The sequence below is a fragment of the Sorex fumeus genome, unplaced genomic scaffold (assembly GCF_029834395.1).
Source record: "Sorex fumeus unplaced genomic scaffold, SorFum_2.1 ptg000128l, whole genome shotgun sequence".
Classification (NCBI taxonomy): domain Eukaryota; kingdom Metazoa; phylum Chordata; class Mammalia; order Eulipotyphla; family Soricidae; genus Sorex; species Sorex fumeus.
The window spans coordinates 27440217-27454219 of NW_026606185.1; the positions used below are offsets into that span (position 1 = coordinate 27440217).

General features: G+C 42.3%; 1 protein-coding gene across 6 annotated transcripts in view; it reads right to left on the reverse strand.

The window, feature by feature from the left end:
• The window catches only part of OSBPL1A (oxysterol binding protein like 1A), a 207209-nt gene that overhangs the window by 108994 nt on the left and 84212 nt on the right, over positions 1–14003 (reverse strand). The window contains exon 1 of one of the 6 annotated variants that reach the window (XM_056138050.1): positions 9003–9163. The exons of 1 other annotated variant lie outside the window; for it this stretch is intronic. Coding sequence is in view for 2 of the 5 variants with exons in the window: in XM_056138045.1 (XP_055994020.1) it covers positions 8347–8520 (174 nt within the window). In the remaining 3 variants the exon portion in view is untranslated. Of the gene's footprint in view, positions 1–6209; positions 6308–8346; positions 8543–8916; positions 9164–14003 lie in introns of those variants that run through there. 4 more of the 6 variants (XM_056138049.1, XM_056138046.1, XM_056138045.1 and 1 more) reach the window with 4 other exon arrangements.

The window sequence follows — 14003 nt, forward strand, 5'->3', positions numbered from 1 at the left end:
AGAAAAAAAAAAGAAAACACTAAATGTTGACAAGGATACAGAGAAACCTGGACCTTGTACAGAGTCCAGAGGAATGTAAAATGGTATCGTCACTGTGAAAAATAATATGGGGTGTTCTAAAAAAGTTCAAAAAGAATTATCATGTAATACACCAATTCCATTTTTAGTAACTGGGTTATTTGTACATTCATGCTCATAGCAGCATCATTCACGATCACCTAAAGATCAACTCAACCCATGCACATTACGACTGGTTGGATAAGCAAAATGTGGTATTATAACTAGAATACTATTCAGTCTCAAAAACATGCCATAATATAGATGAACTTGAAGGTAATGCGCTAAGATAAGCCAGTTACAAGATAACAAATACTGTTCCATAAATGATTACACTTATTTGAGGTTCCTACAGTCTGAGAGACAGCAGAATGATGTGTGCCAAGAACTGAGAAGAGAAGGAAAGGGAGTACTGTGTAATGGTGCTGTCAGTTTTGCAAGATACAAGTGTTCTGGGAAGGAGAAGAGAGTATAACAATGTAAATTAAGTATTTTTTTTCTTTATTTTTTTTCCTCCTTGTTCCTGGGCCACAACTGGCCTGGCATGTAGCAGATCTTGGCTGGTAGCCTCAGCATTGCATATTATCCCCTAAACACTGCCAGGGGGTCACTCCTGAGCTCAGAGCCAGGAATATTCCCTGAGCACTGCAGGGTATGCCTTAAAAACCAATAACAACACTCTCAGTGTGAATATACTCAAAACGACTAAACAAGACACACTGCAATGGTTAAGGTGGCAAATTTAATGCACTGTTTTCCAATGAAATAATTTCTTTCTCCGAATATTGGTCTAAAATATATAATCAGGACTTGAGAGATAGGGCCACAGACAGAGCACTTGTTTTTCATGCGGAAGGCCTGGGTTCTAGCCCTGGCACTACATAGTCCCCTAGTCTTGCCAGGAGCAATCCCCAAGCAAAGAGCAGGGGGTAGTCCCTGTGCTATTAAATAAGATATATAATCATGTTGCTTTGCAATAATATGAAAATGGTCCATTATACTTTTTGACTGTAGCATCGTAGCACTGTCCTCCCATTGTTCATCTATTTGCTCAAGAGGGCACCAGTAACATTTCCATTGTGAGACTTGTTACTGTTTTTGGATTATCGAATACATCACAGGTAGTTTGCCAGGCTTTGCCGTGCGGATGGAATGTATTTTAATTGTGTTTCTTGAAACTAGAAGTTATTATATTATATATGCATATGACATAAAATCAAAGTAGTAAGTACCAACCTATTCCTAACATTTTAGCAACTATTTATTTAGTGCTTTCCATTGCAGAAACTTCCCAAATATAATCATTGCACTGAAATGTACTCTGGGGCACATTCAACTAATTCACAAAAGAATTCTGTAACCCAGTGATTTCCAAACAGTAAAATTATGAAAATAATGATTTTTGATATGACATTAAGGAAGGACATACAGGTGAGAAAACCTACACAGATACCGTGGACAGGTCACAAATCTGGCTCTGAATTCTCTTAAGGCCAAAATAGAAAGAGAAATACAATTATGCCCTTTTAATTGTCCACAAGGAAAAAAAAAAGTTCTTTAGGGAAAACAAACTCCCTCTTTGCCCTTAGCTCTAATTCCTCATTCTGGATAATATATAGAGGAATAAGAGGATCATAGGGCAATGAAATAATCTGATTAAAGCTATTTTTAAGTAACTCTCAATAGAAACTGTGGGTGTCACATTAACACCTTTACCAGAAATGTGTTAATAATTTAATTAAGTGTGTTAGGGAGGACATTTATCAGAAAAATGGAGGGGGGGGGGCAAAAGCGATAGTACAGTGGGTAGGGTGCTTGCCTTAGAAATGATGGATCCGGGTTTGATGCCCAGCATTCCAATTGGTCCCTTGTGCACCACCAGGAGTAATTCCTGAGTGCAGAGCCAGAAATAACCCTGGAGCATCACTGGGTGGGGTCCCAAAACAAAACAAAAACAAAGGAAAAAGAAAGAGAAACAAGAAAACCAAACTCAGGTGATAGCATTTCATTCTGAGGGTTTGGCTTAATCTTAGGACAAACTCTGAGGCATGTCTGCAGGGCTCTTGGGAGGACCCTCCCAGCCTCAACCCACCAGGGCCACTTTCTATGGGCCCCATTTTCAAAAATGTAGACTGTAGAGGGTAAGAGAGAAATTCTCCATCTTCCAAAGATATGACCTCTCACAATCATAAAATTTGACAAAAAGCTGAAGGGCATGGCTTGTTTTGAGAACATGGGGGTAGTTACTTGAGCAAAATCTAAAAGTAGTATTAAAATATTTGGGCATTTATTTTCAAAGTTGGTATTTGGTTTTCAGACTGAGAGATTAGCTTATAGAAAGCCTTATCAGCTTTGAAAGTGTCTTCTCTAATGGACAAATTTTCCTAATTCAAGATCATTTGTGACACACAGGGATTGTTCTTTAGCAATCAAGTGAGAGGCAGAGTTCTGGGTTAGAGTTTGTATGGGAGATATTTTCTTGGTTTTGTTTTTGTTTGGGGGCCACACCCAGCAGTGCTCAGAACCTGGCTGGGAGCTCAGGGATCACACCTGGCAAGGCTGGAGATGACATGCAGTTCCAGAATTCAAACCAGGGCTGCTTGGGCTGCTTGGGCCACAGGAGCATGCTTTGCCTTTTGTGCTACTTCTCTGGACCCTGGAGTTTGCTCTGAACTTATGTCGTTCACAACAACACAAACTTGGGGAAGCTGCTTCTCCTCTTTCCAAGCACTACTTTCCTCATCTTAAAAATAATAGGAAATGGATCAGTGAATATTGGTCAATTTTTTTTTGTGGAGGTGCCTTTGTGAGTGTAGAGGTACTGCTGTAGTTTTGAAAAAATAAGTTTTATGGGGCTGGAGCAATAGCACTGCGGGTAGGGCATTTGCCTTGCACGCGACTGACCTGGATTCGATTCCCAGCATCCCATATGGTCCCCCGTGCACTACAGGAGTAATTCCTGAGTGTAGAGCCAGGAGCAACCCCTGTGCATGGCTGGGTGTAACACCAAAAGCAAAAAAACAATAATAATAAGTTTTATGCAGCAGCATTTGACTTAGTCCCTAATACAACCTTGGAAAATTACCACACAATATGCTCTAGAATGTAAGACTTATTCTCTACATTGGGATTATGACATAAAAATAAAATATTCAAAAGCATTTCTATCACAGGAAATTATACCAAGGAGGATTATATTCACATGTTCATTTTAATTATCTGTTTAAAACTCAGAACCATCAACAACAACAAAAATTCCCCTCATAAATATTTGAAGTGAAGGCTGATTTCTCAGGTAAGCTGGAAGAGGCAGTTTCCTGAACGCAGCAGCGTCCAATGCTGAGGAGATGATGTAACCCCAGCCCCGTACCCAGCCAGGAGATTAACAGTGTATTTATATCTTGCTCCCTTCCACCAGCGGACTGACGCTCCCCTGGAGTTCTCCCAACAACCAGAGCAAAACTCTTATGCTTTTTGCCATTATCATCATCACCCACTGCTTCCCATCAGGGTTCCTTTGATCCAACACCCATGCCACAAGCCACTTTTAATTCCACTTCCTTGTCCCTGAATTGAGCACAAAATGCTTCCATTCCTTTTTCTGAAAACAAAGGCTGGGAAATCTAATGGAAATGACAGGTTTTTGCTTACCTCCTTCAAGGCTCACTGCAACCCCCAAAGTCGAGAGAACAGGTCTGTGTTAACAAACATATAACACAGGATGTTTTTGAGACCTCAAGACAAACCGCCCAGAGTCAAAGAGCAATACGGGGCTGCTAATCTGGGAGCCCAAAGGACAGGATGCCAAAGAGCAGGTTCCTAGGCTGTCACAGCCTCTGCCCTAATTCTTCCCCACAACTTTCCCAGACTTTGCTATAAGTTGTACTGTATCATTAGGTAAAAATGTGGACCTTGGACCCGTGGTGATGGATGACGGGCACTGGTGGAGGGATGGGCACTTGATCATTGTATAACTGAAACCCAAGCACAAAATTTGTAAGCCTATAACTGTACCTCATGGTGTTTCACTAATAAAAAAAGAAAAAAAAAATGTGGACCTTGGAAGATCTGAAGAGAATCGAGGCTACCCACTCACTTCTCTTTGGTACTGGAACAAAGACTGAGAAAGAAAAAGCAAGATGCGATATATTGAGCAGGTATTGGAAAAATCCTCCAAGGAGTGAGGAGGGATATAAAATTTGGAGGACGCAAAAAGGCAGGTAGGAGAAGGCTGGAGAATTATGCTCATCCATTTTGCACCAACTATCAAGAGACAGGAAAGGCACTGAAGAGTGAGAATAAGCAATAGAATGGTGAGCAGCATGTGAGGGAAAAGAAATGGAAAAATATTAATGAATTTTTTAAAAAAAGTAGGGAGAAGAGAAAAAAGTGGGAGAAGAGAAAAAAATTGGGAAAAGACAAAAGTTCCAAAATTGTATGTATTTTAGGAAGTTTAAGGAGAATAATAGTTTGTCACTATTTGCATCAGCCTCGGCCTGGAACAGTAAAGCCTAGGAAATATAATATTATAATCTATACAAGATACTAGCATTAATAAATGTATGGGGGGTGCTGGAGAGATAGTACAGAAGGCAGAATGTTTGCCTTGCACCTGAATATCTGTGATCTCCAGCACCACATATGGTCCCTTGAGCCTTACGAAGAGTGATCCCTGAGTGCAGAATCAGGAGTAAGCCCTGAGCACCACTGTGTGTGGCCCAAAAACAAAACAAAAGAACAGAAGGAAAGAAATATATGAGATCTTACTTCCAAATCATCCACATCCCAACTTGGGTTGTATAATTTTTTTCATTTACTTTATAATGCTCCCTCTCTCGTTCCCTTCTTCCTCTACCTCTCAACTTCTAAAGAAAATTATTTTACTTCATTAAAAAAAAAAAGAAAACAATTTCAAAAACATGCAACTTGAAATCTAGACAAGAACAAACTGAGAACAAATCACCTGTTTTTAAGTTTCAGGATAATAAAGAAAACATAAAGGGTACCAAAATATATCACTAGGTAAAAAAAAACACACAAAAAAATTTTAAAGATAACCAAATAAAAACAGATTATCCTGTTTCTTAGTGCCAGGAACTGAACCCAGAGTTTTGTATACATGAAGCATACACTATCCACAGTGAGACTAGAGACTAGAGACTAGAGAATCTAGAGACTGATTTTATTTTAAAACTTTAAAATGTGTAACTGTATCTCATGGTGAATCAAAAAAAGGGGGCGGGGGAAATTAATAATAAAATAATAAAATAAAATTAACATTCTGAATAAAAAAAAGTAACGTGGAGTTCATGCCCAATTCCATCAGCTTAATCAATGGCTGAATAGACAGCAGTACTCCTACATTTTAAAAAAATTTTTAAAAAACTTTAAAATGTTTTCTTGCTGTTTAGATAACATGGTTATAACAACATTAACATTTATGGCCTTGATGTACAAAATGACTACACCTCTGCTACCACCAAGCTTCTTAAAACCCTCCACCATTGGTCTTGTTTCACTTCTAATCCAATAAGATTGATTTTAAAAAGAGAAACTTACTGGAACCATCCATGAAACAATAAGAAAAGTAAAATAGAAAAAAATAGGAAAATGAATACATACCTACATATCCAACATAAGTTAAAAGGACAATACGAAGCCATTATAAATATGTTATAAATTTCAAATCTTAAATGAAAGGGATACATTCTAAGAAATACACAACTTCTTAAAGCTGATCCAAATGGAAATAGAAAACTAAAATAGTCCGATAGCCATTAACAGCATGGTATTTACCAAACAGCATTTTCTATAGTGAATCAGCACCAGTTAGACGATCACCTATTTGAAAAATGAGGAAGGAATATACATTTCCACCATCTCACCTTCTATTTAACAGTCCTGAAGGCCGCGGGAACATCAAAAATAAGAGGCACAAAAGGAACAAAACTACTTAGATGATGATAGTCCACATGACTGAATCACAGTCTATATTAGTTCAACTTTCTCACTTCCCATATACTACACTACTCACTGCAATCTGGTTCCTTCCTCTATCATACTTTGAAAACTTCCTTCATTCAAGACTAGAAAGACCTCCTTGCTACCAAATCTAAGGGACTCAAAAGTTTTAAACTATTTTAAACTCCTACCTCTCTAGCTGTTCTCCTTGTTGCCTTCCTTCCTCTTGATTCTAAACGTCAGTCGTCAATGCTTTGATTTCAAATTTTCTCAACTAGACATTTACTCCTACAACCTCAGTTCCCACACCTGTTAGGTGACTCCCGATATTAATGATTCTCCAATTTTTATTGCACAAGGAGGGATGGCCTGACTTGGATGTCATCATCCCCAATGGTGAAATCACCCTCCCCAGCTTCCTTTGTCCCTGACCTCAAAATCACCTGAGAGTCAGGGCTTGATGCCACACACCTGAGCTGCTTCTGGGACACCACCTTTGCCATCATCCCTAATACTCAATCTATGATAGTTCCCATTTATGTTCATTATTGGTGATGCCTCTCTTCCTGCTCTGCATCTTACTTTCCTTTTCCACAGTCATCATTTTGGGCGGATTCCCAACTGGCTTTGGATACTTTGACTTTTCAGGGGAAAAAAAAATCACTTAGCGCCCCCAATGAAAATCCATCTTAAGGAACTAACAGAATGTGCCCCCTAATTACTTCGAGCCTATTACTTGTCCCATCCTTCCAGCACTGGCTCAGCCTCCGAGGCAGGTATTGTCCACTCTAGAGAATACTGGACTGTTAAGAAAACAGAGGCCTTCTTAAACTGTTCCCACTCATGGCTCCTCTTAGCCCAGAAATTTCTAAGCAACCTTAGGTATACAGGTATTTAAAATAAGTTCACAGATCATATATTTACTAATAAGAAATCACAAAGAAATTTACCTCAAAACAAAAAAAAAATTTTTGACTTAGGAGACTCCTACATGGGGTTGTGACCCGAAGTTTGAGAAAACAGAATTTGGAGGCCAGAAAGTACAGGAAGCAGGGGGCAGGGGGAAGCTGGCCTCATACACGGTTGACCCAGGTTTGATTCCTGGCATCCCATATGGTCCCCTGAGCACCGCCAGGAGTAATTCCTGAGTGCATAGTCAGTAGTAACCCATGAGATAGCCAGGTGTGGCCCCAAACCACACAAACCCTGCCCCCAGAGCAAAAAAAAAACAAAAAAAAAACCAGAAATAAAGAAAATAGAAAAATAGAATCTAGGCTGATTGTCTCTTGAATGCCTGCATCTGGTCATCCTGCTTGCAAACCTGATCTCTAATCCTCATAAGAACAAATCTGATTAAATCTCTCTTGATTAAAATCTTTCAGTGACTCTAAATACCCAAAACAAGATTCAAACTCTTTTGGTTTATTTTACAATGCCTTTCAAGAAGGTTTCTATGCAGTTAGCCAAGAATGCGGCTCATGATAAGGCCCTGGGTTCAATCCCTGGTGTGACAAAACTCTTAAGTTCTACTTCTTACAGAAATCTATTTCCTTACAACCCTTTTAGAACTGATAATTAATCATTATCTGAATTCTGCAAAAGTGAGTTCACTGAAACCTTTTTAAAATAAAGCAAATGTAAAATGTCATACCTCAAGTAAAGATTTTATAGTGTCCTGTTATTATTTGATATATGATATACAAGACATGCTTAACCTATTTATAAATGACTTTGGATCCCGGTGCACGCATCTGCTTTTAAAGAGGAAACCAACAAGCATTTTCATTTTTCCCCATTCTGCCCAAGGGGTGCACAACTCAGGGTAGAGAGATTATTTGGGTCAGTTTCATTAACAATCAAATCCGACGAAAGTTACCTTTAAAGGGCTTCCAGAAGGAAGACTAAAGTCCTGCAACTATATTCACAGCAATTCGAATTCCCTTAAGACCCGAGTCTGGTAAGAGTAGCCCTGGAACAAAGACTGAAACCGCTTCCTACTCTCCAACATCATATTAAATATCTACTCAGGTGAAACAGGGCGAACTTGCCCAAGTCCTCAGCTCCAGGACGAAAGGAAGACACGCCTGAACCACAGCTTAACTACGTCCCCCAAATGAAACAAAAATGAACACTGAGATTCCCATATTCTAGCCTACACAGCGTCCTCCACCAACACACACATTTCAAGTATTTTTTTCACTTTTGGAAGATTCGTGCTAAGCAGTGCTGTCTTTAATGAAGCGCCTGGATTCTGTCTCTGATCCTAAGTAAAATTAAGAAGAAACTTGTAATGCCTTTAATAACTCACAGAGCTCTTCCCCGGCATACCTTCCTCGCCTCTTCCCCGCCCCCACCCGCTCCTGGAAAAGAGGGGAGGGGCGGGGGGAGCCAGCACAACAGAAAACCCGAAACAACTAGCCACTCGCTCCGAAAGCACGGGAATGCGACTGTCCTCTGATTTGGGGCTACGAAGGAAGCCGATGAGTAATCAAAAACGCCCATCAAATGGTTCGAGTTCAAGGCCACCCCCCGACCACCACGCCGGGCGGATTTTCCTTTCCTCCCTCAATCCACTCCAGCACTTCCCCGCCTCTCCTTGGAATTTTCGCGGCCTTTGGATGGTTGAGTTCATCTCAATGTCAAGCAGGGCAGAGACATGCAGAAGGGGAGGGGGGGGAAGGAAAAAAAAAAGACTAACTTGGAAGGTTATTTAGGACAATAATGTCTTTCACAGCCTTACTCCGCCCACCCCGGCCCCGACTGACCTAACAGCAACGTTCAGCAACGAGGGGGCTGGGGTAGGGGGGAGGGAGAGACGGACGCGCCGGCCCGGCCGCGGCCCCCGGGGGAGGCGAGACCCCGCCGCCGCGCCCTCCCGCGCCCTCCCGGGTTACTTACATCCCTGGATCCCGCCGGGCCGCCCTCCCCCATGCCTTCCCCGGCTCCCGCGTCGTCCCTGCGGCCGCGAGCGCGCGCACACCCACCTGGGCCGGCTGCCGGGCTCGGGCGGGCGCGCTCCAGCTCCCGGGCGGCTCGGCTCGCTCCCCGCGAGTCACCTTGGCGCGGGCCGCCCCCCACGGCCGGCCGGGCCGAGCTGCAGCGGCGCGGGCAGTGGCCTGGCGGCGGCGGCGGGCGGCTCCCGCCCCTCCTCCCCGCTCCCCGCCCGCCCGCCCGCCCGCCCCGGCGACGTCCGCCCGCGGCCCGCGGCTCAGGTGGGACCGGCCCGGGGCCAGCCCAGCCCAGCCCGGCTCGCTCGCGACCCCGGCCGGCGCCGCGGCTACTCGGGGCGGGCGCCTCCGGCCGGCCGTGCACCCCCGCACCGGCTCCCACGCGTCCGGAGTGGGCAGCGCGGCCCCGCAACTTTTAAACGGCCAGCCAGGGGGGGCCCCCCCGGGGAGGAGAAAGGGAAAAAGACCGGCCTCGCCGCGCCTCCGAACGCCCCCCTTGGACGCCGGAGGCCACTTGCACTCACAGCGAAGGGTTAAGAGCCGACTCCGCATTTTAAAATTCACATTTTTAAAAAAAATTTTTTTAACACTTTCTGTTCTACAGTTTGAGCTAAAACAGCAGTGTCAAGTCGATAATGTGGCTGGAAGGCAGGCAGACTCAGGACAGGGAAGCCCACCAGTGAACCCCATGCTCTGAAGTTCAGAGTCGCAACTTTAACCGCCGGTTTTTGCAGGACCGCTGAAAGATGTGACTCCAGGTCTTACTAAGCAAACTGGGAATTCACATCAGTGAGGTCTCATGTTGTCGCAGAAAAGTTAATTTGCTTTTCTCTCTTTTAAAATACTAAATTGGTAATTAAATATATTGTGAAAAGTCACATTTGACTTTTAAGAGGAACTCCTGCCACAGAATCATTCTCCCCATTTACTGAATATTGGAAAGCAAATTCCATTTGTAAGGGGTACTGGACAGCAAACAACACAGTGAACAATGGCTGCTTTGTTTTAAAAGGCAGTTTACTCTTCACCTAAATGTCTCAGGAACTGGACTGAGGGACAGATTGCTCATTTGTAATCTCTTGTTCAAAGTTAGAAGTAGAATATATTTATTTGCTCAAGGTTGAGGTAGCAAAGTATAGGTCCTGATGGGTCTGACCCAAAAGCTACAATCCCTTCCTTGGCATATTCCTTATTTATTCAAATACTTGTTTGCTTTTGAATCACATCTAGCAGTGCTCAGGGTTTATTCCTGGGGTCTGTGCTCAGGAGGGGTTAGGGACCATATGTGGTGCTGGGGATAGAACCTGTTGGGCCATATGCAAAGCCACTAAGTGCCGGAACCATTCACTATACTGTATCTCTGCCTTTACCTACTTATTAATCAACTACTACATTGTTCAGGACTGGACACCAATGCTACACTAAGATCCAGCTACTTAAGGAGCTCCAGCTCAGTAATTATGTCATGGTACACAAGTTGGTTAGTGCTCAGGGGCAGGGAACACTCTGAATTGGAGGGATGCCTAACCCAGTTTTGAAGGGTGGAACCTGGGATTAGGAAAGGGTGGCTCATTATCCAAAGGAGCAATTCTGAGAAGAGCATCTAAAAATGAAGAACTTGTGGGTTGGGGTCAAGAAAGGAGATGGGAGGGAGGACACTGAAATACAGAAAGTATAATAGCAAGGGTTGAGAATGGTGGAGATAAGGAAGCCAGACAAACCAGAGACAGCCTCTGTGTCCCTGGCTTAAATTACTGAGTAGGTAATAATTCTGTCTTATTACTTGAATTGATGATTCCATTTTAGAAGCATTGGTTTTGAAATGCTACTGGTAGAACCACTGGTAAATGTTCAAAAGGCAACTGGATATACTGGTTCTTAGAACTTAGAAAAGATTTATGGTACACAGTTGAGTCATCATGGATTTCTTGTTGAAGGAGGAGGTGAGATCATCCAGAGAGAATACTTAGGAAAAATGTCACCCATAGAAACCTAAAGAATACTAGCACTCAAGGCACAGGTATAAGAAAAGATAGTTTTATGGACAACCACATGCAAAAAAAATGGGCTTAGACCTCAACCTAACACCAAGCACAAAAATCAGATTAAAATGGATTAAAGATCTCAACATCGGGCCAAAATCCATACGATACATTGAAGACAAGGTCGGCAAAACCCTCCAGGATATTGAGGCTAATGATATCTTCAAAGATGACACTCCACTGACCAACCAAGTGGAAACAGAGATAAACAAATGGAACTATCTTAAATTAAGAAGCTTCTGCACCTCAAAAGATACAATAAGCAGAATACAAAGACAATCTACAGAATGGGAAAGGATATTTACCCAATACCCATCTGATAAAAGGTTGATATCAAGGACATACAAAGCACTGGCTGAACTCTACAAGAAAAAAATAAACATCTAACACCATCAAAAAATGGGGTGACGAAATGAACAGAAACATTCCCAAAGAAGAAATCTGAGTGGCTAAAAGGCACATGAGAAAATGATCTACATCACTATACATCAGGGAGATGCAGATCAAAACAACAATGAGATATCATCTCACACCACAGAGACTAGCCCACATTCAAAAGAACAAAAGCAACGAGTGTTGGCTTGGCGTGGATGTGGCGAAAAAGGGACTCCTTCACTGCTGGTGGGAATGCCGACTGGTTCAGCCCTTTTGGAAAACAGTATGGACGATCCTCAAAAAATTAGAAATTGAGCTCCCATTTGACCCAGAAATACCACTACTGGGAATATATCCCGGCGAGGCAAAAAAGTACAGTCGAAATGACATCTGCACTTCTATGTTCATTGCTGCACTATTCACAGTAGCCAAACTCTGGAAAAAAAAAAAAAAAACAAGTGCTCGAGAACAGATGACTGGTTAAAGAAACATTGGTATATCTACACAATGGAGTACTATGCAGCTGTTAGGAAAGATAAAGTCATGAAATTTACATACAAGTGGTACTACATGGAAAGTATCATGCTAAGCGAAATAAGTCAGAAAGAAAGGGACAGACATAGAAAGACTGCATTCATCTGGGGAATATAAAGTAACAAATTGGGAGACTAACACCCAAGAATAGCTGAGATAAGTACAAGGAGGTTCACTCCATGGCTTGGAGGCCAGCTGCACATGCTGAGGAAGAAGGCAGCTCAGATAGAGAGGGGAGCACCAAGTAAAGGGTGTTGGGAGGACACCCCCAAGATGAGAGATGCATGCTGAAAATAGACTATAGACCAAACATGATTGCCACTCAATGCCTCTTTTGCAAACCACAGAACCCAAGAGGAGAGAGAGAATATAAGGGAATGCCCTGCCACAGGGGTGGGGGGTATGGGAGGGATGCTGGGAGCATTGGAGGTGGGGAATGGGCACCAGTAGAGGGATGGATACTCAATCATTGTATAACTGAAACCCAAGCACAAAAATTTGTAAGTCTACAACTGTACCTCATGGTGTTTCACTAATAAAAATTTAAATAAATAAATAAATAAAATAAAAGGTCATTGGGATGTTGGTGGTGGTGAGGTGAAGTAACTGTACATAAAGGCCCTCCCGTTGATCGTCGATTTGCTTGAGCGGGCCCAGTAACGTCTCCATTGGAGACTTTGTTGTTACTGTGTCTGGCATATGAATACTCTCGGTAGCTTGCCGGGCTCTCCGAGAGGGGCGGAGGAATCGAACTCGGGTCGGCCATGTTGGCCGCTTCTAAGGCGAACGCCCTACCCGCTGTGCTATCACTCCAGCCCGTGTACTGTACTGTACATAAAGAACAAAAAAAAATACTATTATAAACATGTAAGCTAAACTGTAAAAAAAAAAAAAAAGATCGTTTTAAAGACAATGAAGAAGCTGCTGTAAAGATGCCATAGAAATCTAAGCATTCTAAATACTTCAAAGGACAAGCAAGATAATTTAGGGGTGTCCTCTGACACACTATGATATGGGTAGTATCACTTTCTGTGGGCTAATTGAGGAATGACAAAAATCAAGTATCACATTTTCAAAACTGGAAATAGATCTAAGAAGATGGGAATTATTAGGGAGAAGGAAATTCTAAAGGAAAGGGGGCAACTATTAAATCAGGATCAAAGGAGACATCTGCCTCTAACCAGAGAAAAGAAGAAAGGATGAGAAGAGGTGTGGATAAAACTGGAGTCACGTCCCGACACACACACCCTCAGATATATGATCATTTAATCTTTAGTAAGGGAGCAAGAAATATGAAGTGGAGCATGTAAAGTTTCTTTAACAAGTAATGCTGGGATAACTGGACAGCTTCATGCAAAAATTAGGACTCAGACCTCTATCTAATGCCATGCACAAAAAATCAGATAGAAATGGATTAAAGACCTCAACATCAGACTGGAATCCATAAGGTCATGGAAAAATAGGTAGGCAGAACCCTCCACAATATTAAATCTAAAGCTATCTTGAAAGATGAAATGCCACTGACCAAGCAAGTGGAAGCAAAAATAACCTATGGGACCCACTTCTGGGAATATACCCTAGGGCCCAAAAACACACAGCAGAAACACCATCTGCACCCCTATGTTCATTCTGACTATTCACAATAGCCAGAATGTGGAAACAGCTGGAGTGTCTGAGAACAAACGAAGGGAAAAAGAAACTATGGTACATCTACGTTAATAATCTATGGGACTACGTTAAACTAAGAAGCTTCTGCACCTTAAAAGCAACAGTGACCAAGATACCAAGACAGCCTTCAGAATGGGAAAGGCTATTCATCCAAAACCCTTCAGATAAGGGATTAATATCAAAGATATACAAAGCACTGGTTGAACTTTACAAGAAAAGAGATGTCCAATTCCATCAAAAAAATGGGGAGAAGAAATGAAAAGAAACTTTCTTAAAGAAGATATTCAAATGGCCAAAAGGCATATAAAACAGTGCTCTTCATCACTAATTATCAGGGAGATGCAAATCATATTGACAATATCATCTCATACCATAGAGACTGGCACACATCCAAAAGAATAAGACCAACCAGTGCAAG